This window comes from Loxodonta africana, chromosome 12 (assembly GCF_030014295.1).
Source record: "Loxodonta africana isolate mLoxAfr1 chromosome 12, mLoxAfr1.hap2, whole genome shotgun sequence".
Classification (NCBI taxonomy): Eukaryota; Metazoa; Chordata; class Mammalia; order Proboscidea; family Elephantidae; genus Loxodonta; species Loxodonta africana.
In genome coordinates, this window is record NC_087353.1 from 106380658 (window position 1) to 106406284 (window position 25627).

Here is a 25627-nt window from a genome sequence, read left to right on the forward strand (position 1 = left end):
TGCCACCTGTCTTTGAGTGCATGGGGTAGTGGCTGGGTGTGTGAGTTTCTGCTTGTTGGTCTTGTAGGGTGGCTGAGGGAGGACTGTGCAGGCGTTGGCTGCTGTCTTTTGGTCCAGTGGCACTTGCCGAGTGGGCAGGGTGACAGGCGTGGTGGGTGTGGCTGGCTACTGGGGGTGTGGTCGTCACTTCTCATCAGACGGGGGGGGGTGAGTGATGTGTGGGTGCGTGAACAGTTGCGCTACTGCCACCTCTCTCCTGGTGGGGGTGAGGAGCGGCCAGTGAGTGGGTGCATGGTTAAACTGCTGCCTCCTCTTACCAAATGAGGGAGGGGAAGAGAGCTTGGCTGGACTGGCCAGACAGGCAGCTGGGGCTTGGACCAAGAGAGGAGGCTTGCACCTCGCTCTGTGGCACCTGGGGCTTCAGGGAGATGAGAGTTTGTGCCACTAATCACCAGGAGGGCGGGGGAGAGAAACATACGCCTCTCATTAGGCAAGTGTGCCTGGCCTCCTCCCGTTGGCGGCAGCCAGCAATCAGGACCTTATTTCACACTGGGTATGTGTACACAGTTACTCTGTGTCCTGTTGGGAAATTCTGTGCAGCCTCATCCTGGGTATAAGGTTGTTCTGACATGTAGGGGAGCACTGAAAGTAAAAGTCATACTCGCTACAACCAAAAGTCACAAAGGCATGGGTCAATATCCCCCTGGAACTCTGGGCAGAACCCTACATGGGGCAGTCAGAAAAAATAGGTTAGACTCCTTATTGCCTCCCTCAGATGCAATAAGACTCACATTTGATGTAAATTCTTTACTGCTTAGGCTCACTTCATTATTTGCCTTTTCGTTACTTGCTTCTACTTTTATTAATCCAAATAACTGGTGTACTGGATCACATATATATGCCTGGAGGCAGAGCTTATGCATCTGATAATGAATCCAAGAATTAAAATCTGACTGGGCCAACATCTGATAGTCTTGATGAAGCCAAGCCTAATGAAGTGCACAGTGACCTTAAAGATCTGATCACACATGAGCCGGCTAAAGTCACAACGAGTGAGCTGGACTGAGAGCCTAAACTTCCCTTTTCCTGTCCTGTAGTGAATCACAAAGGATAACTTCCGTGGCCATTCATTTGAAGATTAGGAAAAGGATTCTAGTTGTCTCCCGAAATTTAACTGAGTAGCCTTCACTGACACCTCACCCACAATGAACACGGAATCCACTAAAATAACTCTCTCAGCAGGAGTCAGGTTTTGAGCCCATTATAGCTGCCAAGAGAGGATGCAGGGAAAGATAAAGGGGCCAAAGAAACTCTACCAGGGGAAATACTTTCCCAGGAAGAGGTAGAATGAAAAGGTACTAACCGGAGTTATTTACAGTCACACAACAAAGAGATGATTCCAGCGACACCTCCTGAGCTGGGAGAAAAGGCATTTCACAGATATCCAAAAGATCCAGAGACTATGTTTAACAGTTTGCCTGGGAGACTACATGGTCCTCAACTGACAACAAAAGAAATGCCTGCCTGGCCCAGTTAACCTTGAGAAAATGCAACTTCGTTTTGAGGAGAAAAAAAAGTAGAGGGGGGAAAAGCGGAGACATGGAGAAAGAGAGGCAGAAGAATTAATAATACAAAAAATTACAAAAACACATTTAAGCAAGTTATTATTTGTTCAGGAGCCCTGTGGTGCAGCGGTTAAAGTGCCTGACTGCTACCCAAAAGGTCAGCAGTTCAAACCTACCAGCTGCTCCATGGGAGAAAGATGTGGTAATTTGCTTCTGTAAAGATTTAAAAAAAAAAAAAAATTTTTTTTTTTTTTTTTTTTTACAGCCTCGGAAATCCTATGAGGTGGTTGTCCTCTGTCCTATTGGGTCGCTGTGAGTCAAAACAGACTCGACAGCAAGGGGTTTGGCTTTTTTGGCTTATTTGTTCAGGACTCAGATCAGTCTAACTGGAAGCACAAAATATCTTTATAGACTCAATACTTGATGTGAGTTTCTCCTTTTAATCTCTTCGGGAAGAAGGGGGTCAGATTCCCTGTCTGGATTCCGTCAGATACCACGAGATGACGATGTGCTCTTGGGGATTCCTGGCAGCTGACCAGTAGGGTTCGGACATGGGTAGGCTGTTTGGAACAAGGGCACCCCTGCTCAGGGGACACCTCTAGCCGCAGCACTGGCACCATGCTCTGTGGGGACCACTGCACAGCGCTCCCTTCAGGCCAACTCTTCGAAGTAGCACTAAATCCTAGAATCTCCAACAACAAGAGTGCACTCTCCACAGCCTGATCTATATTTCTGCCTACCGTCCTGGGAATGGCTCTGACTTCCCAGAAAACATCTTTCAAAAAAAATTCTGTTACGATATTCTTTCCCTTAATTCTACAGCCCAAAGGCTTCAGCTTCTCTTCAAGTATAGAAAGCAGAGACAAGAGAGGAAATTCCAAGAGGGATAAAAACGAAGGGCCACTCAGGGGAAATGCTCCAACTGAATGCAGAAACTGAACAGATTTAAAGCTTCAGGTATCGTCTGGGGTTTATGTTCCAAATCAAATGAAAATGGTCATAATTGTTTACATATATACAAAGACCTCTAAAGAGAAAAGCTCCTAGTCCTCTGAGCTTTATTTCTTCTCCCATCTATAAAATGGAAATAGTAATTTTTTCCTTGCAAGAATGTAGGTAAGATTAAGTGAAGCTTGTGGACATTCTAAAGCATTGTAGATATGATGTTCAGGCTCTTGGAAGAACTGTTAAGAAGTCTTTCGCCTGAGGAAGGCCTTCACTGTCATTTGCTGCAGACCTCTGTTTATTCCCACACGTCGTGCCTAGGCATACCTCGAATCACAGAAACCACAAAGAGAACAGTGGTACATCTGCCTACATGAAGACTTAAAACCTGTGTACAGCTTATCCCACAAACAAGTTAAAACAACTTGGAGAAAATAGGTGAGCTCACTATCAGACATTTAATTAAGATCCCTCATATAAAAAGAGTTCTTAAAAATCAACAATAATAGAAACAAACCAAGAGAGGGCACGGATTGCAACAGGGAATTGGTGTAAAGAATTTACATTGCCAATAAAAACACAAAAAGACGCTCAGCTTCACTAGAAATTGAGGAGATACTGATTAAAATGATGTAGTACCTTGTAACCATTATTTCAGGAAAAAAATCCATCTGAGGAAAATCAGAAAAGCTAGTACAGGAGTCGGTACCCAATGCTAAGCTTCTTCCTTCCAGTATTTAAGGATCTTAAAGTACCTTGGCTATCTCCCCACTTCTGAGCCTTCAAAAGTGTCACTGGGGAGGCCCCACCCAGGTATACAGAGCTCCTGGTCAATTTTTCTGTTTCATTTTTAAATGTGAATAGGCAACCAAGAAACAACAGGTACCTGTAGGAAGCCTTCAAGATAGACATGAGAAAGGTCAAAGCAAATAAGCAGAAAAATAAACATAAACGTTTCAGGGAATAGAAGAAAACATGCAAGAATGGTTTTTATCTTTTAGGGAAAAAAAACAACAAAAACCAAAGTGCTTGTAGGTGAAATGCTGACTGGAGATTTGCTTTAAGTTAATCCAGTATGGCTAAGGGTGGGAGAGGGAATGAGGGGGGTCACAGATGAAAGTACTGGCCTTATGCTGACAACTGTTAAAGCTGGACGCTGAGCACATGGGGATTCCCACACGATTCTCTCTACTTGTGTATAAGTTTGAGATTTTCGATAATACAAACAGAAAAAAAAAAAAAGTAGGATACTATAAAGAAGAAAAATGTGGTAAGAGCACTTTTATTTAAAATTTTGATTGCTGGAATGAAAAAGCCAGTGGAAGAGGTAGAAATGGAGGCCATTTCCCAGAAAATGAAAAGGCAAAGACAGGAAATTTGAAAGGCACCAGGCATAGAGGACATACAGGATCCTCCGTGTGGGAGGCCCAATATCCAACCAACAGGAGTCCCAGGACAAGAGGACAGAGAAGAAGATGGGAGAAACATCATTAAAGAAACATTACGGAAAAATTTCTTTGAAGAGCGCAAGCCCCTAGAATTTAATTTTTTTTTCATCTACACAGATTTGAGCATCTGAGGAGTCCTGGACACAACACTGTGAAATTTCAGATGACCGAGAAAAAAGAGATTTTAAAAGATTCTAGAGGAAAAAACAAAAAAACCCACAACAGATTTCTCAAATTACCATCGAAGAGATGGTCTGGCCTCAGACTTCCACCTCCCATCTGGAGTTGCTGGTGAGACCTTCTAAGATAGGAAGGTAGTCCTGAGAAGGGGACTTCTGAGGGGAGTGGGAGTTCTGGGGAGAGGGGTGAGCTCTGAGGAGGAGGAAGGAGTTATGCGAGGTGGGGAGGAGTAACATGGAAGGGGAGAGGAGTGAGATGTAGAGGGGATGAGGTGTGGCAGGACTCTCACTGCTGTGAAGGGGTGTGATGTGTGAGACAAGGGAAGAGGTCTGAGGAAGAGGGAATGAAGGGGTTTTGGCAAGACAGGGTCTGAGAAGGAGGCGGTATGAAGGGGAAGCAAGGTCTGAGTGGGGAAGAAAGTCTGAAGGAGATAGGTTCTGACAAGGCAGGTGTTCTAAAGGGGGAGATGGGTTCTAAGGGAGGTTCTTTTTATTCTAAAGTCTACACCTAGCTATATATTTTCGATCAAGTATTAAGGTATAATAAAATGATTTCCTGGACATGTAAAGATTTACAAAATTTATCTTCTATACATCCAATTTTGAGAAGTTACTCAAAAATATACCTTATCAGAATGAGGAAGTAAACCAAGAAAAGGGATTCAGACAATAGGTGATTCAACCCAGGAGATAAAAGAAATCCCTGAATGGCAGCTGTGCATCTGTGCAGATGGTTACACAAATATGGGAACGTCCAAGAGGGAGGCCCTGAGGAGAAAGGTGACTCAAGAGACTATTTGATCCCATGGTGGTTTAAAAGAGATAAGGATATGATAAACATAAACAGTTCAAGGAAAAAAAAAAAAAAAAGAAACGCGATTAGAAATTATAGGAAAAACAAGAAAACATAAGGATAGCACTGGCTTTTCAGTAAATTATATTCTCATCATACAACATGGAACATCAGGAGATGCCGCCTTTAGTTCATGAAACCAGCAACATCAGTACGTATATGTTAATTTCATTATAATAATCTAATAAATTTTAGAAATAGTAATTTAGAGAAGGAAAGAGACAGTATTGTCGTAACAGGAGATCAATAGATAAAGTCCAAAACTGACAAATCAAGAAATGGCAATATAAACACAGTTTGGCTATACGGAGAAATTCCCAGAAGAAACTGTTAAAAGTTAAAATTGGTTTTCTCTGATGAGCCCTTTGGTATATATATATTTTTAAACTTTGTGATGGCTATGGGCAACTGCCAGGGTTTGAATCTTGGCTCTGTTACTTAATAGCTATGAAGCCTTGACAAATACTTAACTTCTTCATGTCCAATTCATCACCTGTAAAATGGAGATAACATCTCCATTTCTAATTAATATTCTATAAAAACATCAATCCATATGAAGCATGTAAAAGAGTGCTTGGTATATAAAATATGTTCAGTAAATATCTTTATCAAAGTTAATAAAAATAAACTAAGGAAAAAACTAAATAAATGGTGACCAGTGCTATCAAAACAATCTAGAAGAAAGGTATGGAAAACCAAAAGCAAAACAATTAAAACCAGGCCTAGATCTAAGATGTATCAACTAGTCTCAAGCCACCTGGAGCAAAGGAGAATGAAGAACACCAATAGCACAAGGTAATTAAGAGCCCAAGAGACAGAAAGGGCCATATAAACCAGAGACTACATCAGCCTGAGACCAGAAGAACTAGATGGTGCCAGGCTACACCACCTGATGACTGCCCTGACAGGGAACACAACAGAGAACCCCTGAGGGAGCAGGAGAGCAGTGGGATGCAGACCTCCAACTCTTGTAAAAAGACCAGACTTAATGGTCTGACTGCGACCAGAAGGACCCCGGAGTTAAAGGTCCCTGGACTTTGTTAGCCCAAGACTGGAACCGTTCCCAAAGCCAACTCTTCAGACAGGGATTGGACTGGACTATAGACAGAAAATGATACTGGTGAGGAGTGAACTTCTTGGCTCAAGGAGACACATGAGACTATGCGGGCAGCTCTTGTTGGAGGTGAGATGAGAAGGCAGAGGGGGATAGGAGCTGGCTGAATGGACACAGGGAATACAGGGTGGAGAGGTGGAGTATGCTGTCTCGTTAGGGGGAGAACAACTAGGAGTACATAGCAAGGTGTATATAAGTTTTTATATGAGAGACCGACTTTATTTGTAAATTTTCACTTAAAGCACAGTGGAAAAAAAAAACCAAAACCAAAAAAACCAGGCCTAGGTGAGATGACCTTGTGCCTGAGTCACGAGTCTCTCCAGCAGGCTGGCTGCTCCTGCCGTGGCCCTCTTTCCCTGCATCTGCCTCAGCCTACAAGCTCACCCACGTGAGCTCTCTCAAGCCCTGCCTGCTCCTCCAGGAAGCTTTCCCGCATCATCCTAGTACACAGTATGGTCTCTCCCCCGAACTCCTAATCCTGCCCCCGAAGCCACTGTTTTCCACTAGCAGATGCCTAACATGCTCCTTAAATGTTCCCTCCTCCAAAATCAACAGCTTCAGTTCCTTCCATCATTTATCACCAGTCAGTTTTTAGACCTTTTGGCCTTATGGCCATCTTCCTTTGGATAAGCTCAGTTTGTCCTCAGAATTCTTCTGACAGAAAGTACCCAGATATGAACAAAAGGTTTCAGCAATTCCAGCTGGGAGGCTTCACTTTCCTGCCTCTTTTCCATTCTGTTGGGGCTTTTGTCTCCAGGTTTCCATCACCCTCACTCAGACACTGGCCACCAGCTCTGATCCTTTCTGTCACCTCCCTCTGATGCCCAGAGAATACGCCCACTCCATGGAGGACTGCAAATGCTAGGATAATGTCCAGTCCACAGCCAACCTTAGCTCTGAACTCCTTGTTGTCCCCTTACCCACTCACACACTCTGGACTCTCCACTCCTCCCTCCCTAGGCCCCAGTGCTGCCCATCCTTCAGGGCCTGGCTCAGGAAAGCGTTTCTCCGACCAGGAGGTTTCCTCCTGTAGTTCCACTCTGTGCTCTTATTTAACTCTTTGTCTTCTTGTCCTCAGGTAGACCACGAACTCTGAAGGCGAGGCAGTACTGGACTTCTCTTTGTATGCCACGGAGCACCAAGTATGGTGCCCAAAACAGTCATCCCTAGATAGGCTATGGAAGGAGCAGGTAAGGAAGGGACGCCTTGACTCAGGACAGCCATGCTTCACATTTGGCATAACCAGCAGACAACAAAATTTGTGTCTGCTCTCAGACCATGTCTCTCTCACTTCCTTTCCTTGTGTGTTTTTTAATGTTAGTGAGGACTTCATTATTTCACCTCTATTAGAAGTGCGTTGGCACTGGGTATTAGAAGTGCGTAAGGATGGCAGCTGCTATGCACTTTAAAAAAAAGTTCCCAAGTGCCTAATGGTAAAACGTTAGCATTGAAAGGTCCAGGAAGTTCATTTAATCTAGCCCTTCACTCACCTCTAAGGGGCCCTCCAGCTCTACTCAGACAGACCCTGACATGGGACTCACCAGCTCCCAAGATAACCCACACCCCTGTGGAATCCACTGGGAAAGCTTGGTCTGAAGCAGGTACTTAATGTTAGTAGTCAGAAGTGTCCCCTTTTTAGTGTTTGTACCCATGCTGGGAAAACTTTGTATTACTTATGGTAGGACATTTCATTAGTAAATCCTTCATACCAAGCCCAACTCTGTCTTCCTAATTTGTCCGCTTACTGGTCCTACTTTCTGGAAACTACAGAATAAACATCACCGTTTATATGTCAGCCATTTAAATAGCTGAAAATAGATGTAGCTATTTTTCAAGGGTCCTAGATACTTGCATGTTTTTGAGCGCTCAGGAAGGGCATAACTCAAACTCTACCAGAGGCAACAATGAAAGGCACAGACACAGAGCTAAGAAAAATACAAAAACACCATCAAGTGTTTCTAACTGTGACTGCCTTTGTCATAGGAGCTCTTTGGTGCCCTTGGTAAAATTGCTACCACTTTAGATGGAGCGCAGCCCTGACGGCACAGTGGTTAAGAGCTTGGCTGCCAACCAAAAGGTTGGCAGTTCAAATCCCCCCCGCTGCTCCTTGGAAGTCCTACGGGGCAGCTCTACTCTGTCCTCTAGGGTCGCTATGAGCCGGGATCCCCTCGACGGCACTGGGTTTGATTTTTGCTTGGTAGATGAAGCTATGTAAAGTTCTAATCATGTAGATGGTTAGAAAATGTCCCCTTAAGAAAGTTTTAACGTAGCACAAACACAGGAATGCTGCCTCCACCGTGCTTCAAACCAAGGGGAAGCAACTTCAAAACAGCTTATCAGGTATTAGTCTGAGGTCTTCTATAGGCCTCTACATATTTTGACATGCATGAGTCAAGACATTGACCCCCAATCTTGACTTTTCAGATTATTCCTAAGAATGCTCACACCCAGCGGTGTGTTTTTGCCATACCTTCTGGAAAGTTAAGGAAAAACACCATGTAGCAGAACTACATGCCTGCTCCTTCCACTGTTGCTCTCTCATCACTGGAAGGTACAAAGGATTCCTAACTCACAAAACTGGCAAATGACCCACTGAAGGCCCCACTCAAAAGAACAGTAAGTGTTGCCACAGCTTAGCACCAGGAGAGCCATCTTTCTGTTATTCACTTGTCATCTCCACCCACCTTGTTTTTTGGAAACAGCAGTCTGTTCTTTCAGACAATTGTTTCCCCCTCAATTCCACTATGCAGTGCTAGGAATTGGTGCCACCCATGGGACTCCACATGCCCCAAACCAGGCCAGAGTCCTGCCTCAGGATTTTTCAAACTGAAGTTATGTTGGTATAGGAAGAGGAGGGAGGCGTGGGTTAAGAAAGAACTTTCCCTCAAACAGATAGACTGTGGAAACAGAAGCCTGGGCATGCTTTGTGGCAGGAGAGAATGAAGCAGAACTGCCTGGCCTTTCTACCTTCCCGAGTGTCCGTTGTTCACCTCCTTCTCTGATTCTGTGAGCTAGCTCGGATCCTTCAGTAAAGTCTCCCTTTTTTAGCTGACGTTAAAGATGGGTTTCTGTCACTAGAAATGATAAGAGTCCTGACAGCCAATAAGAGAGCCAACCTGGAGGATTTGGTTTCAAAGGGATTGGTCTAGCATTTTGGCTATTTTACACTTGATCCAGTCAACATTTTCTGAACACCAGTCTTGGACCTCAGAAAACTCAGTCTACTGTAAACAGATGCTTAAAGAGTACAACTGTGAGGACACTCATTATGCTAGTAGGAATCTTACAGGTCAGTAGTATCTGACATCTTAGAAAACAAGAACAAAATTTAGAGTGATCCTACTTAGTCAAAATTGGATTGTCAAAAGTATCTAAAAACCTAGATATTCTAAGTGACCAACTAGGGACAAGAACCACAGGAAAAATCGGGAGCAGGGACACATCAGAGACAAAAACTGAAATACATTACAACCTAAAGAGTAGTGGGAATATGACAATTTGGTCACTTTAAAGACCAAAGAGTAGACCCAAATACAGCCATTACCAGTGATAAGACAATACTCAGGAGTGGGGAATATGTGGCAAACTAAAAATCATAAGGCTCCAACAACTCTTAGAGACTAAGGCGGCTATGAGGTAAAGAAAACTGAAAAGAAACCTACTGCCCAGCTGGGTTTCCGAAGACCTAGTTCTAGGATGGACCCTGGGAGAAATGGATCTTCACTGACAACAGGACATTCTGGATCACAGTCCAAGATATCTGGCAAACTAGCCACCAGCCCTCCATTTTGACTGTACATTAACAGCAACCAAACAAGAGAAGTCCTTGGCTCACATCTAAGTTCAGAAGAACGGTAAATACTCCCATGTACCCCAAAAGAACTGAAGGCAAGAGTCACCGGGTCAGGGTCAGTGGTGAAGGCAACATTTACTTCTGATGCCAACAGGGCAGGTAGACCGTTTGTGAAAAAGTCTGGGATGAATAGGCCTTTTCACTCCCTTCTGCTCTGAAGCCTCTTTTGTAGAGACGTAGGTAGCAACAAAGGAGATTTATCACCATGAGCCCGTTCAGCAGCTGTTTTCTTGTTGTCCCTTGTTCAACTTCTTTCAGAGAAAGCAGACTTATCAACCCAGCTAAGCAGGTGTTCAAGGCAGGTGATTTTGTTTCCACTAATTTTCTTCAGTAATAGTAGACCAGACTAGAGGGTTATCTCACGCTTTCAGGGCAACCTTAACCCTGTGCCTGCTAAATCACAAGGGTGTGGGAAGGTTCAAGGCTGCTCCCTGCTGGGCCTAACATCTTCAAATCTCTAACTCCAGTAGTAGGCAGGATTTAAGTCACAGTCCATCCCAACCCTTGACACCTGGGTTTGTCTTCTTTAGGAACATATTAGATGTAAAGTGAAGTCAGAAGCTTTAAGACTCTCAGGAAAACCAGATTAAGAAAAACATTACTCTGTATTTCAAGTTCTAACTAAATTGTCAAATTAATGACTACACTCAGTTTCACATTCCAAGTAGCTATAAGCGGGAGCTTGGCATGAAACGTGAAAAATTTAAAATTTTTAATTAAATATACTTACTTTTTGAATTTTAAAGTTTACCCAAACCTATAACATCTCCAGTTCTAGGTACTGACCTTCCAGTGATGATCTTCACTATGAGAAGGCTCACCCTATGAGTATTCTGCACCATTTCTGTGTCACAAGCTGCAACAAGGAATTTTCTAGTCCCTCTATCCATCCTCAGTTGTAGACAGCCACAATTCACTGGGGGGAGGAGGAGAACAGCCCTACTTCTCTACACTGGACAAAATCCTGGGGCCTTTTATGCTACCCCGGGCCTTGGCTTACTTTCCATCGTCTCCTTTTATCCTCAGTTGTAGACAGCCACAATTCACTGGGGGATCGAGGAGAACAGCCCTACTTCTCTACACTGGACAAAATCCTGGGGCCTTTTATGCTACCCCGGGCCTTGGCTTACTTTCCATCGTCTCCTTCTGTCGAGTCATTATCGCCAGGGGCAAACATTCGGTGGCACATTTCTCTCTCTTTATCCACGTAGTCCCTGTAATAGCTGTAGAGAGGAACACATATTACACAAGGTCTGTGCTTGCAGGAGGTGACATCTGGTGGCTGGAACTCTCCACTCAGGTCCAGAAATACTAAAAACTCATCAGGCCTTAAACTGAATCAGGATTAAAGCAATACCAGAGAGACAAGGGAGACAAGTGAGACCCCCAACCTGTTCATGAAACTTGTGGATAAAACATCCATGATTTACAAAGATGGCTGTGAAGCACTGTAAGCGAAGCTGCCAGGCTGAGTCTGAGTCTGCCAAGTGAGGTCTCACGCTCAGTGGTCTCTAACTTATCTTGAGATTCTCTTGCTAAGGCATGGTCAGATCCTACTTCTCCAACAACAAAAAGACAGATAACCCAATTAAGAAATGAGCAAAGGACTTGAATAGACATTTCTCCCAAGAAGACATATAAATGGCCAATAAGCACATGCAAAGATGTTCAAAGACATTGATTATTAGGAAAATGCAAATAAAAATCACAGTGGCTATGATTAAAAAGTGAAAAATGACAGGGGTTGGTGAGGATGTGGAAGAATTGGAAATTCATCCATTGGTGGTGGACTTGTAAAATGGTGTAGCCACTGTGAACCAGCCTGGTGGTTCCTCAAAAACTTAAACACAGAATTACCGTATGACCCAGCAAACCCACTCCCAGGTGTACACCCAAAAGAATTAAAAGCAGGAACACACACAGATCCTTCGCTGCAACACTATTCACAACAGCCGAAAGATGGAAACAGCCGAAACGTCCCTCAGCGGATGGGTGGATAAACAAGATGTGGTCCATATAACGGAATGCTGCTCATCTATAAAGAGAAATGAAGTCCTGACACATGCTGCAACATGGACAAACCCTGAAAACATTATGCTGAGTGAAGTAAATCGGATATGAAAGACAAATATTGTATGATCCCACTTACGTGAAACAGGCAAGTGAATAGAGACCACAGTTTACCAGTGGTTATGGGGGTGCGGGAGGGAGAGAAAGGAGGACAATGCTTAAGGGACGCTGAGCTGTTAAGGGCGAAGGGAACGCTTGGGAACAGTCACCGGTGATGGGTGAACAACATGATGAACATCTGAAGTACTGAAAAGTACGTGTGCAGACTGCTGAAACAGCAGAATGTTTTGTTACATGTATGTTTACCACACATACAAAAACCCCTACAATGAGATACCACCATATCACACCCTGTGAGATGGCTATTATCAGAAAAATGGAAAATAACAAGTGTTGGTGAGGATGTGGAGAGATTGGAACCCTTGTGCGTTGCTGGTGGGAGTGTAAAATGGTGCAGCCACTGTGGAAAACTATTTGGTGGTTTCTTAAAAAGTGAAACACAGAATTACCATACAACCCAGCAATTCCACTATGTACTCAATAGACTTGAAAGCAGAGACTTAAAGATATACTGCGGTATTATTCCCAATAACCAAAAGGCAGAAACAACCCAGGTGGCCACCAACACGTGAACAGATAAACTAAACGTGGTATGTACATGCAATGGAATATTATTACTCAGCCATAAAGAGAAATAAAGTTCTGATACATGTTATGACACGGGTGAACCTTAAAAACATTACGCTCAGTGAGATCAGACATAAAAGGATGAACGTGTATGATCCCACTTACATGAAATAAGTAGGATAGGCAAATGCGTAGAGACAGAAGTTGAAGAGTGGCTGGCTACCAGGGTCTGGGGGGAGGGAAGAATGGGAGTTACAGGTGAAGGGGTGCTCAGCTTCTGAGGAGATGAAAACCTTTTGCGAATGGATGATGGTGAAGGCCGCACAACACGGTAATTACTGCCCCTGGTTTGTAGTATGTTTAAAATGCTTCAAATGACCAATCTCTGATTTACAGTTTACCACAGTTAAAAAAGAGAATGCTCAGATCCTAACATTTCTACATATAACCTGACAAGATACTTTTACATACGTGAAAGGCAATTGTGGCAAAGTCCTAAACAACTGAGATTTAACAACTAGACCCAAATTTAAGAAGTTCACACTCCTCAGACTCCTTCAGTGACAACAAAGACTTAACTGGCAATCTGGATTCAACATTTAATGTTAAGAAGACAATCCCACCAATACAGAACTGGAAAAAAAGTAGAAATTATGGTTGACTCCTATTTATATGTTGATAATTCAAAATTTTCTACAATGAACATAAAACTTTTATAATCATAAAAATTATACGACTAAAAGGATGGTGTAGGTATCACTCATGTACCAAAGAAATCACCCCATTTGCATATATTAGACCTGAAAGACCCATTTCCGATTAAAGCAGGATTTGTAAGACACCTTCCTCCAGTCAGTTGATAGTATCTCAGTTGGTGGCAAGCAGGGAAGAGTATGTGAATAACAAGACACATTTAAAAAAAATCAACACAGCCCATCTCTCTAGGGGCACTTATTTGTGGGCTGGGGCAGCAGGTTGGGAGCTGATCCACTCAGGTGTAGCCCAAAGGTTTGTCTGCCTCCCCACTGTGCACTCCGGTTTAGAGTACTGAACACTTCATAAAACCAGCTACCCATGGAAGCAGCAGTCAAGAATCAAAAGACGTATTGCACTAGGCAAATCTGCTGCAAAAGACCTGTTTAAGGTGTTAAAAAGCAAAGATGTCACTGTGAGGACTAAGGTGCCTCTGACCCAAGCCATGGTATTTTCAATCACCTCACATGCATACAAAAGCTGGACAATGGATAAGGAAGACCAAAGAAGAATTGATGCCTTTGAATTATGGTGTTGGTAAAGACTACTGAATATACCATGGACTGCCAGAGGCACAAACAAATCTGTCCTGGGAGAAATACAGCCAGAATGCTCCTTAGAAGTGAGAATGGTGAGACTGGGGCTCACATACTTTGGACCTGTTGTCAGGAGGGAACAGTCCCTGCAGAAGGACATCGTGCTTGGTAAAGTAGAGGGTCGGCGGAAAAGAGGAAGACCCTCAACGAGATGGACTGACACAGTGGCTGCAACAACGGGCTCAAACAGCAACGATTGTGAGGATGGTGCAGGACCAGGCAATATTTCATTCTGTTTACATAGGGTCACTGTGAGTTGGAACTCATTCAAGGGAACCTATCAGTAGGTGGTGCTGCTTTGCTGCTTCACAATACGTTCACCCAGGTGGCTAGACCAGATCTGTGGCCTCCTCCTGCTGGAATTTTTACAAACACAGGCCTCACCTGGCCAGTTTCTTCAGCTCGTTATTGATGTCATGATTGAAGGGCTGTTCCTTCTGAGCACGGACTAGAAAATCCCGGGCCTTCTGATACTCAGTCATGCGGAGACAAGCCTGCCATAAAGGACAAAATTTTAAACGCACATGTAGGAAATACATTTTTGCAGTGCCCCAATTTAGTGCTGCTGCTACTGCTTCTTGGGTGTTTGTCCAAAAGTCACTGCCCTCCGACTCACCTGTCCACACCTGAAGAGGGCCTTGGCATTCTTTTCATCAATGATCAGGGCCTGCTCTCCATAGCGCAGGGCCATGGTGGGTCGCTCCAGCTTCAGGTATGTAAAGGACAGGTTAAGGAGAACAAGAAGCTTGGCGGCCTCTACCAGGTGCTGCTCTTCAAGGGCTGCTGATCGCCGGTGGAGGAGCAACAAGGCCTGTGGGGAGGGAAGGCAGCTGGTCAAGAGGAGTAACATGATCTTATATTTAGAAAACCCTACCAAAAAACCAAACCCAGTGCCGTCGAGTCGATTCCGACTCATAGCAGCCCTATAGGACAGAGTAGAACTGCCCCATAGAGTTTCCAAGGAGCGCCTGGCAGATTCGAACTGCCGACCCTTTGGTTAGCAGCCGTAGCACTTAACCACTATGCCACCAGGGTTTCCAGAAAACCCTACAGAATCCACAAAAACAACCTAAAAATAAACCCATACATTTACTGTCAATTGAGTTTTGACAAGGGTGTTGGCAACATTCCACGGGGAAGGCAACAGTCTCTTCAACAAAAGGTGCTGGGACAACTGGAAAGCTAACTACTGATCCAGGCTACAACATGGATGAACCTTGAAAACATGATGCTAAGTAAGAGGAACCAGACACAAAAGGCCACATACTGGATGATCCCACTTACATGAAATATCCAGAACAAGCAAATACAGAAAGTAGATTAGTGGTTTCCAGGGGCTGAGAGAAAGGGTGAATGATTGCTAACAGGCACAGGGTTTCTTTTTAGGGTGAAGAAAATGTTCTGGAGTTAGATAATAGTGATGGTTGTGCAAGCCTGTGAAGATGCTAAAAACCACTTAAGAACTCACTTTAAAAGGGTAAATTTTACGGTATGTGAATGACACCTCATTAAAAAAAAATTTAGCAAAAAAAAAAAAAGTGAAAGCAAACCCTGAAGAGGACATTGTGACTAACGGAGAATTCCCTGGATCCATCTGGAAGGTGCGAGAAGCGTGGATGAACTGGAAAAATGTTAGAGAAGTTGGTGCTGTAGGCAGAAAAGGTATGAGCCTTGACTTAGGCTGGGTTCTCTACAGCAGCAAAACCACTAAAGCATACAAATACACATATTTAAAAAAATATAAAAGATTGTCATTTTGAATCCCGCCACATCAGCAAACAAAGGCTCTGAAAGCTTTACCCCATCCACATCATTAAGGTCGACTCTGCCTTGAAGGCAGCTCTTCCTCAGTCTTATTTTGAGTGACTTCCAGCCTGAGGGGCTCATCTTCCAGTACTATATCAGACAATGTTCTGCTACTCTTTATAAAGTTTTTACTGGCCAATTTTTTTTTTAGAAGTAGATCTCCAGGTCTTTCTTCCTGGTCTGGAAGCTGTGCTAAAGCCTGTCCACCGTGGGTGTGTCTTAGGCTGGGTTCTCTAGAGAAGCAAAACCAGTAAAGAATAGAAATACATACATAGAGAGATTTATATCAAAGAAACAGCTCACGCAATTGTAGAGGCTGGAGTGTCCCAAGTCCATGGATTAGGATAGAGGTTTCTCCTGATTCACGTGGCTGCAGGAGCTGGCAAACCCAAGACTGGCAGGTTGGAAAGTAGAGCTCTTACTCACAGGCTGTGAAGATCGATGAATCCCAGGATTGGCAGGCAAGACCGCAGGGCTTCTCCTGATTCACGTAGCTGCAGGGGCTGGTGAACCCAAGATGCGCAGGTCAGAGAGCACAGCTCTGCTCATAGGCTGTGAAGATCCATGAATCCCAAGGTCTGCAGATAAGCTGGTAGCTCAAGTCCCAAGAACTGGAGGTCAGACGGACAGGAGGCAGCCGCAGGATCCAGAGCGAGCAAAAAGCCAGAACATCGGCTTATATTTGGATGCAGGCCACACCCCCAAGGAAACTCCCTTTCAACTGAATGGCTACTCACAGCAGATCCCATCACGGGAGTGATCACATATTAACACTGAGAATCATGGCCTAGCCAAGATGACACACCATTTTAATCATCGCAAGTCTCTAGAACTTAGAGCAGGGTCCAGCACACACAAAGCGCTCACCAAGTATCTGCTGAATGAGTTACCGAGGGAAACAGAAAATCCCTGCCAGCATAATCTATGTAAATAGCCAAACCGTGATCAGATGCTTGAGCCTGTAGTCAGCCCTCAAAGCGTCAGACGAGTTCCCACTGTCAGAGAAACATGACATCAGACGGCAAATAGGGTAGAGAAATCAGTTGGTAGAGGACTTCATGCTGGGATGGGTATTTTCAAAACCTTTATTTCAAAAATCTTTATTAAAATCTATACAAATACAAAATAAAATCTATAGACATAAATGACACACAAAAACAAGTGTACAGCTCAATGCTTTTTCACAACCTGAACACCCACGTAACCAGCATCCAGATGAAAACAGAGGACTTTTTGAGGCTCCCAGAAACCTCCTGGTATCCCCCTCCTGGTCACTATTCCTCTGGAATGAGAATTTTTTTAATGAAACTTTTCTTAATGGTTGCCCATGAAAAACAAGGTAAGTAACAAGATCTATGTTTTAAGAAAGGATGTTTCAGGGTCTAACCTTATACCTAATTTCCAAAGCATTCTTACCCGTTTATATCTCACTTTCGCATCACAGAAACGATTCTGGCGGAAAAGGTAGTTGCCAAACTCTCGTTCGGTAGCTGCCACCTTTAGGACCTTCTGAAGTGGAAATTGGTCTTGTTGCTCCTGAGGACCATAGACAAGGATACTCAACACGGAAACCAAAGGCCACAACGTCACAGTGGAAGTATTATTTTAATTATTCTCTTTTAGATTTTGAACTCATATTAACCGTCTTACATGTGCCAAGCACTGTGCTACGTGCCCTTGCAGAAGTCACCTAAGTCTCAACAGAAGTCACAGCAGGTAGGTGCTATCACTGTTCCATTTTACAGACCAGGGCCAGGAGGAAGTTTGTTCAGTCTCCTCTGAGATGCTCCCTAAAGAAGCAGGTTCCCATGGAATTAGAAACTAACAGAACTTGCCAAGTACAGAAATCAGGGCTCACAACAATCATTTATCTAACAAGCACTTAATGGTTTGCCCAGGGCCTTGCCGGTCTTTAGGGCCACTATGTTGCAGCCCGGCTACGTATAAGAACCATCCACAGAGCCTTTTTTTTTTTTTTTTAAATGGTCGTACTCACAGCTAAGATTTATTGCAGCGATGTGGGGAGGATACACTGCCAGATCAGTAAGGGGAAAAGACAAAGCGGGCGGGAGTCTGGAGGAATCCATCAGCAGGCGTCCTGTGCTCTCCAAGGAGACACAGAAGACACTCCCCTCCCAGCAGGGAAACATGCTGTGAGGGGCAAACGCTTTTCCCCGTACGGACGTCTGGTTGCCTCAGCATCATTTACTGAAGACTATTCTTTTCTTCACTGTACTGCAGTGTCATCTTTGTCATAAATCGGACGATGCTTACATGTGTGGGTGTGTTTCCAGACACTTCGATTCCACAGTTCTGTCTACCTTATGTTGATACTACACTTTTAATTACTATAATTTTATAATTAGACTTGATACCCGGTAGCGGAAGTCATATGGCTTTGTTCTTTTTCTTCACTAGGAAGGCGGCTTCTTGATTACATAAATAATTCTAGAATCAACTTGTTAATTCCCACCAAAAAAATACAGCTGCAATTGTAATTGGGATTGTAGTGAATGTATAAAAACTAAAAACTCATTGCCGTCAAGTCAATTCCGACTCATAGTGACCCCATAGGACAGAGTAGAACTACCCCATAGGGTTTACAAGGAGCACCTGGTGGATTTGAAGTGCTGACCTTTTGGTTAGCACAGGCAGGTCTTAGCCACTATACCACCAGGGTTTCCATCAGTGTACAGAGCTGGGCTTTGAACCAGTTCATTCCAATTCAAAGCTCTGCTGAGAATTTGCTGAGAATATTAATGCCGCTGGTTAGGAACCAATTCTGAGACTCACTAGTGCAGCAGTGGTTCTCAGAATTTATTATACATAAGAATCACCTGGGGATCTTTTAAAGTGTTGATTCTGATTCAGTACATCTGGGGGTGGAAATGCAAATTCTCAGCAGTGTTCAAAGTCAAATGATGCGGTTGGAAGCCCTGGTATAAAGTTCACATCTTTTATTTCAACTACATGTTGCTGAATAACAAACCATCCTAAACTAAGCAACATAAACGGCAATCATTTTTATGCTCGTGGATTCTGTGGTCAGGAATTGGGACAAGAACAGTGGACCTGGCTTTTCTACTTCATAATCCTTAGGGCCTTGGCTGGGGGTGACTCAAATGGATGGGTGCTGGAATCCTCTGGAGGCTTCTTGACTCACGTTTGGCACCTGGGCAAAGACTGTCTACTGGAGCACCTCTCCATGTTGCTGACTTCTCACAACATGGTAGCTAGGTTTTACAAGGGAGTCTGTGGAGAGCAAGCATTCCAAGAGAACCAAGAGTAAGTTGCACTGCCTTTTATGATCTAGCCTTGGAAGTCACAGAGTGTCGCTTCTGTTGTAGTTTATTCATTGAAGCAGTCACAAGCCCACTCAGATTCAAAGGAAGAGACATAAGCCCACCTTTCCATGATCACCACCACATCTTGCAAGCCCTGGTGGCACTGCGGTTAAATGCTCAGCTAGCTGAAAGGTCAGAAGTTCGCCCTCGCCAGTGGCGCAGTTATGAGGACAGTGGCCATATAAGGACAGCTTGCCTGGGTGTGTTCCCTTTACACCTTGTGTCCTGTTATCCCATCTAGTTAATAACCCGTGGACTGAACAAGCATCCTGAACTGGACAATAAATTGTATGTTATAAACTACTGAAAAATAAACAACACTGGGGAAAAAATATTCACTGTCCTTCAGGCAAAGGGTGACTGAAAATGTTAGCTAAAACTGCCAGTCCACTACAAATTCACCCCTTACTTCAGCCCAGCACCTTACCCATATATGCTCTAGGAAATGGGGCCTGTAAGGTAACACTATTCAGCTATACACATCCCCTCCCGAATGGAGTCAGCTTTGCTCTTCCCTGAAGCATGCTGGGGATGAATTCGGGATGGACTCGGGCTAAGGTACAAGGCCGGGAGTGGCATGACTGGGCCAGCAGCCAAGGCTGAGGAATGCCTTAGCAACAAGAAGGAAAATATCTGGCCCTGGACGTGAAGTCTCTGGGAACACTGACTGCCCAAGGATGTGGGAGAAAACGATGAGTTTTGGTCCCTGCTGGAATGGTATATAAGCTTGGGTCCTTTGCTAGGTGGTTGTGGAAAATATTCCAGCCGGCTGCCACTGGAGAGCAGCTGCTTGCCTGTGTCAGTAAGTTTCCCTGAATAAACTCATGAACCTGGAAGTGGCTACGTGTCAGTTCTTTGGGTTATCTGCCAGGATGCACAGTGAGGGTCTTTCCTTGCTGGGGCTGTCCCTTGACAGGGGCCCTCCAGCAGCAACACATAGGAGCCTCAGGGAGGAACCTGGGGCAGATGATCATTGGTAGGGTAAGCTACCTAGGAGAAATATTAAAAGCACAAACCCATTCCCCTCTAAAGTGCTGCCATCAGGGCTCTGGTACTTACAGCTGAGAGAGCGCAGAACTTGTCTGACTCGGCAGAGTCTAGGAAGTCAAGCAACTCGATCTCAAATAGGACAGTGGTGTTTGGAGGAATCAAGGGAGGGCAGCCCAGTGTTCCATAGGCATAGGTTGGTTTGAACAGAAACCTGGCCAGCTCTCCTTTCCGCATGCTCAGAAGACCCAGCTCCATGCCCCACAGCGTAATATCTGGAAAAAAGGACAAAAACTTGGTTGAAGCTTGCCCAGTATCCTGTTCCAATGCTATTCACTCGGTGGCAATAGGTTTCAAGTCTCAACCTCTCCATGTCATATTCCAAAGCCTTCTCAACATAGTCCCAACTCACTTTTCAGCCTTGTTTCCCACTACCTCCCTCCTTTCCAAACTCCAGCTTCACCAGGCACTCTATTCCTTCTTTCTGCCACGTCTTCCCCCTCATGCCACTCCCAGCTTCTACCCTGACTGAAACTTCATTCAAACCTTACTTCAAATGCCCCCTCTCCCACGAAGTCTTCCCTGATTCCCCCAGCTGGAATTAACTGTGGCTTCATTAAGCATTCCCACAACACTGCTGTACCTACCACCCAGGTGCTCACTGAATTCTACCACGTTAGCTGTCTAAATACATGCCAGTCTCTGCCACCACACTGTGAAGTCCATAAGGGCAGAGATTTCTCGTCATCTGAGTACCACCTCTTTTTTCACGGTGTACCATATGTAGGCAGCATTTTGTGGACGTTTACTTAATAAGTGACCAAAATAAACCGGTTAATGGTTACGTCAGGGTGCAAAGAAAACCCTGCCAAGTAAACCTTTTCCCAAATACCTAGTTCTCAAGGGGGGACGTGGGAGAGGGCACGGCTGCTCAGCACAACCCAGCCTTGGAAAGACCAACTCTGAGGGTCTGCGCTATGGACATGGTTCTGCGTGCCTAAGGCGTTCTACTGCATTCTCCCATCACTTCCCTAAGCAAATTCTTCTCTACCAGCCCCTAAGGCAGTTATGCTCCGCCCTGTATGGTCGCCATGAGTCAGAATTGACTCCATAGCAAAAAAGTTTATTTAAGTCAGGATCCCCTCGACTGTAAGGAGTTTGGTTTTTTTTTTTAATCTGAACTTACCCTCTCCTAGTTTCATGAGGCGAGGAGTTTTCCTAAAGCAATTAGAATCAAAGGGTTTGTCCATGTGCTCCAGATATCCAGAGTATTTCACTAGAACAGAGGACAGATTCAATGTGAAGAAAACAGACCAAGGATACCCACACCTGTATAATACCAAATTTTCTTGTCACACACACCAAAAAGATGCAATCAGATGAGTTTGAATTGCCCCACACCCGCAGTCACGGGAATTACCCCTTCTCAGCGTTTCTGGATGCCTGCCCTTCGGCCTTCACGTTCAAGAGCTTGGCTGGCAGGCTTTGAGTGTTATCGTTCACAGCGGCTTCGTCGCGCAAAGGGGAGAGGGACTCCCCAGCTTTTTTCTTAAAAACCCGAATTCAAACAAAGCGTTTTCTAGCAATGCAACCTTCCCTCCCCGCAAGGTAACCGCAGCGCCCGGCGTCCGGGCCGCCTCCCGCTGCTCCGCTGCTGCGCGGAGGACTCGCACCCAGGCCCGGCCCACCTAAGACGGAAGCGTCGGGCGTCACCAGGCCCCCGGAGCCTTCCCGGAGGACGTCCTTCAGCACGCCGCGGTCCCCGGAGACGTCCAGCATCCGGTGACTCAGCCTCTGGTAGGGGGACTGGGGGACACAGACGCGAGGCCTCAGAGCCCCGGGCCCCGCTCCGGCCGCGCCGGACCCTGTCGGCCTCGGGCCCGCGCTTCCCCTGGCTGGGGACGACGCCCCCTTCCGCGGCTCCCGGGATGCCGGCGCTGCCCCCCATTCCCAGGCGGCTTGGTGTGTGCCCGGCCGGGGCGAGCCCGCAGCCTCACCCCGCGGCGCCCCACGCAGAAGCCCCAGGCCCAGCAGCCCCTGTATACCGGGGCGGCGCCTTCCACTGGCGGCATTCCGTCCACCGGCCTCGAGGAGGCGCTCATCGCGTCGCTCCAACCGCTGCCAACGGCGCTGGAGCGTCAGAAACCGGCGGCGGAGGGCGGGCCCCAGGGAGCACGTGGCGGGACGAGCCTGATGGAGCTGGGGGCTGGGCCGGCCGTGGGGCACGTGGCGGGGCACGTGGCGGGGCACGTGGCGGGGCACGTGGCGGGGCACGTGGCGGGGGGCTGGGCCGGCTGTGGGGCACGTGATGGGCACAGTGACGGGGCACGTGGAGCGTGGAGGGGCACGTGTTACAGCACGTGCAGCGCGGAGGAGCACGTGACAGGGACGCAGGGGCGCAACGTGTGGGGCTGGCGGGAATAGCTGCGGAGGAGCACGTGGCGCGGACGCACGCAGGGTGGGGGAAATATAATGGGGGCCCGCCAGTGAGAACCAGGCCCCAGAGCTGCCTGCGGTTGGTTGGGCTGGGCCAGTGGGTTACTTCTGCCTTCAGCAGTCCCTCCTCCATTGCATTTGGAGAAACGTAGGCACAGACAGGACTTTCAGGTCAAAGGGCCCAGTTCCTGAAGAAAAAAAGTGATGTCCTTCATCTTCCCACCACCAAGTCCACAAAACCTGGGGCACCTGCCCTCCTGGGCTAGGAGGGAAGAGTGGGCCTCACAGACCCTCCTCTGCTGTCTCCGTGGTTCCTTCTCCTCCTGGTTGCTCAAGGACTGGACTCCTCGGGGTGGGCCCTCTCTTCCAGAGCATTTCCTTCAGTTTATACATGCCCTCAAATCTTTACCTTAAAACAAGCTTGTCTTCTGTTATCCCACATTTTCCTTCTGCTACAGGTGGCCCCCTTCCTACTCTGCACAGAAAACTTCTCAAAATAGTTGCTGCAATTGCCTCTTTTTCAACTACTTTGTCTCCATCTTCTCACCCTTCATTTTCTCTTCAACGCACTTCACCGCTCCTTCCTTTACACCAAGCCCTGAAGAATGCGCTTGTTGCCAAATCCACCAGACACCTTTTTTTCCTCCTCCATTTACCAGACTTTTGTCAGCATTTCCCAAAATTGACTTCTCTGACCTTAAAACACTTTGTTCTCTTGGCTTCTGAGTTCATTTTCTATCACTGTCCTAACAAATTATCAGTTATGTAGATCAGAGGTCCAACATAGGTCTCACTGGGCTGAAAATAAGGCGTAGGTGTTGTTGCATCCTTTACTGGAGGTTCTGGGGAAGAATCCACTTCTGAGCTCATTCAGGTTCTTGGCAGAATCCAAGTCCTTGCAGCAGCAGGCCTGAGGTCCCTCTCTTTGCTGGCTGTCAGCCTGAGAGCCACCATTAGCTCTTACAGACCTCTCTCTGGACCTTGTACGTGGGCCCCTACACCCCAGAGCCAGCAACAGCCCATCACAGCCTTCTCACGCTTGGAATCTGAGATTCCCTTGTGCCACAGTTCTTCGCTGACTCCAGCCAGAGAAAGTGCTCTGCTTTTAAGGGCTTATATTTTTTTATAATTAGATTGGGCCCACTACCTGGATAATTTAGTTCCATAACCTTAATTACATCTGCAAAGTCCCTTTTGCCACGTAATGTAACATTCACAGGCTCCAGGGATTAGGACAGAGCTAGACACCTGGTGGGGAGGGGGTGGCATTCTGCCTACCACAGCTCTCTGGACACTGTACTCTGATTTTCTTCCTACCTCACTGGCTGTTCCTTCTCAGTCATTCTCCTCTTCCTGACCTCTAAACATTGGTGCTGGGGGACGGCTCCAGCAAGGAAAGACCCTCACTGTGCATCCTGGCAGATAATGCAAAGAACTGACACGTAGCCCTTTCCACATTTATGAGTTCAGGGAAACTCACTGACTGACACGGGCAAGCAGCTGCTCTCCAGTGGCGGCCGGCTGGAGTATTTCCCACAACCACCTAGCATGGGACCCAAGCTTATATACCATTCCAGCAGGGACCAAGGCTCATCGTTTTCTCCCACATCCTTGGGCAGTCAGTGTTCCCAGGGACTTCATGTCCAGGGCCAGATATTTTCCTTCTTGTTGCTAAGGCATTTCTCAGCCTTGGCCGCTGGCCCAGTCATGCCATTCCCGGCCTTGTACCTTAGCCCGAGTCCATCCCAAATTCATCCCCAGCATGCTTCAGGGAAGAGCAAAGCTGACTCCATTCGGGAGGGGATGCGTATAGCTGAATAGCATTACCCTATAATTGGTAACTCCAGGGTCTTGTCCTTGTACTTCTGCCGTTCCCTCTCTATTCTCAATCCCTGGGAGATCCCAGCCATTCCCATAGGTTTAAATAGGTGACGTATTTAAATAGGTGATATATATCAGGCCAGCCTAGGCCTCCCCTGAGCTCTGGAGCTCCAGGCTCCTGTGTCCAGTTGCCTACTTCAGTGGTTCTCAAAGTGTAGTCCCCAGACCAGCAGCAGCAGTGTCACCTGGGAACTTACTAGAAATGCAAGTTCTTTGGCCCATCCCTATCCTCCTGAAACAGAATCTCTGGAGGTGGGACTTAGCAATCTTACTTTCTCTCCCTCTTTAATTTTTTTTACTGTGCTTTAGGTGAAAGTTTGCAGTTCAAGCTAATTTCTCATATAAAAATTTATACACATATTGTTTTTTGACATTACTTGCAATCGCCACAATGTGACAACACGCTCCCCCTTTCCACCCTAGGTTCTTTGAGTCCATTCAACCAGTCCCTGTCTCTTTCTACCTTCTCATCCTTCCTTCGGACAGGAGCCGCCATTTGGTCTCATATATCTGATTGAACTAAGAACACTCTTCATGTGTATTATTTTTTGTTTTATCCTCCTGTCTAATCTTTGAGATGTGGGCTTCAGGAATGGTTTCATTTCTGGGTTAACAGAGTATCTGGAGGCCATAGTTTAGGGGGTTCCTTCAGTCTCTGTCAGATCATTAAGTCTGGTCTTTTTATTGAATTTGAGTTCTGCTCCACACTTTTCTCCTGCTCTGTCTGGGACTGTCTGTTGTGTTTCCTGTCAGGGTGGTCATTGGTGGTAGCCGGGCACCATCTAGTTCTCATCTCAGGCTGGTAGTGTCTCCGGCTTATGTGGTCCTTTAGTCTCTTGGGCTAATATTTCCTTGTGTCTTTGGTTTTCTTCATTCTCCTTTGTTTCAATGGGGATAGGACCAATTGATGTATCTTAGATGGCTGCTCCCAAGCTTTTAAAGACCCCAGACGCCCCTCACCAAAGTGGGATGGAGAACATTTTCTTAATAAGCTTTGTTATGCCAGTTGACCTAGATGTCCCCTGAAACTTTGGTCCCCAGAACCCCGCCCCTGCTACTCTGTCCCTCAAAGAGTTTGGATGTGTCCAGGAAACTTCTTAGCTTTTGCTTTGGTTCAGCTGCGCTGACTTCCCCTGGATTGTGTGTTGTCCTTCCCTTCACTGAAGTTGA

The 25627-nt window shown here is 45.9% G+C and overlaps 1 protein-coding gene across 1 annotated transcript in view; it reads right to left on the reverse strand.

Annotated features, from left to right (window-relative positions):
* FKBP6 (FKBP prolyl isomerase family member 6 (inactive)) overlaps nucleotides 1-24126 on the reverse strand; it is a 50794-nt gene extending 26668 nt beyond the window's left edge. Inside the window, exons 1-9 of the mRNA XM_064294828.1 lie at nucleotides 24057-24126; nucleotides 21733-22650; nucleotides 21561-21648; nucleotides 21327-21469; nucleotides 20213-20415; nucleotides 17226-17345; nucleotides 14620-14814; nucleotides 14388-14497; nucleotides 11088-11180 (exon numbers count right to left, since the gene is read on the reverse strand). Of these exons, the coding sequence (XP_064150898.1) occupies nucleotides 11088-11180; nucleotides 14388-14497; nucleotides 14620-14814; nucleotides 17226-17345; nucleotides 20213-20415; nucleotides 21327-21469; nucleotides 21561-21648; nucleotides 21733-22650; nucleotides 24057-24126 (1940 nt within the window). The remainder of the gene's footprint in view (nucleotides 1-11087; nucleotides 11181-14387; nucleotides 14498-14619; nucleotides 14815-17225; nucleotides 17346-20212; nucleotides 20416-21326; nucleotides 21470-21560; nucleotides 21649-21732; nucleotides 22651-24056) is intronic.
* Nucleotides 24127-25627: the final 1501 nt, after the last annotated feature.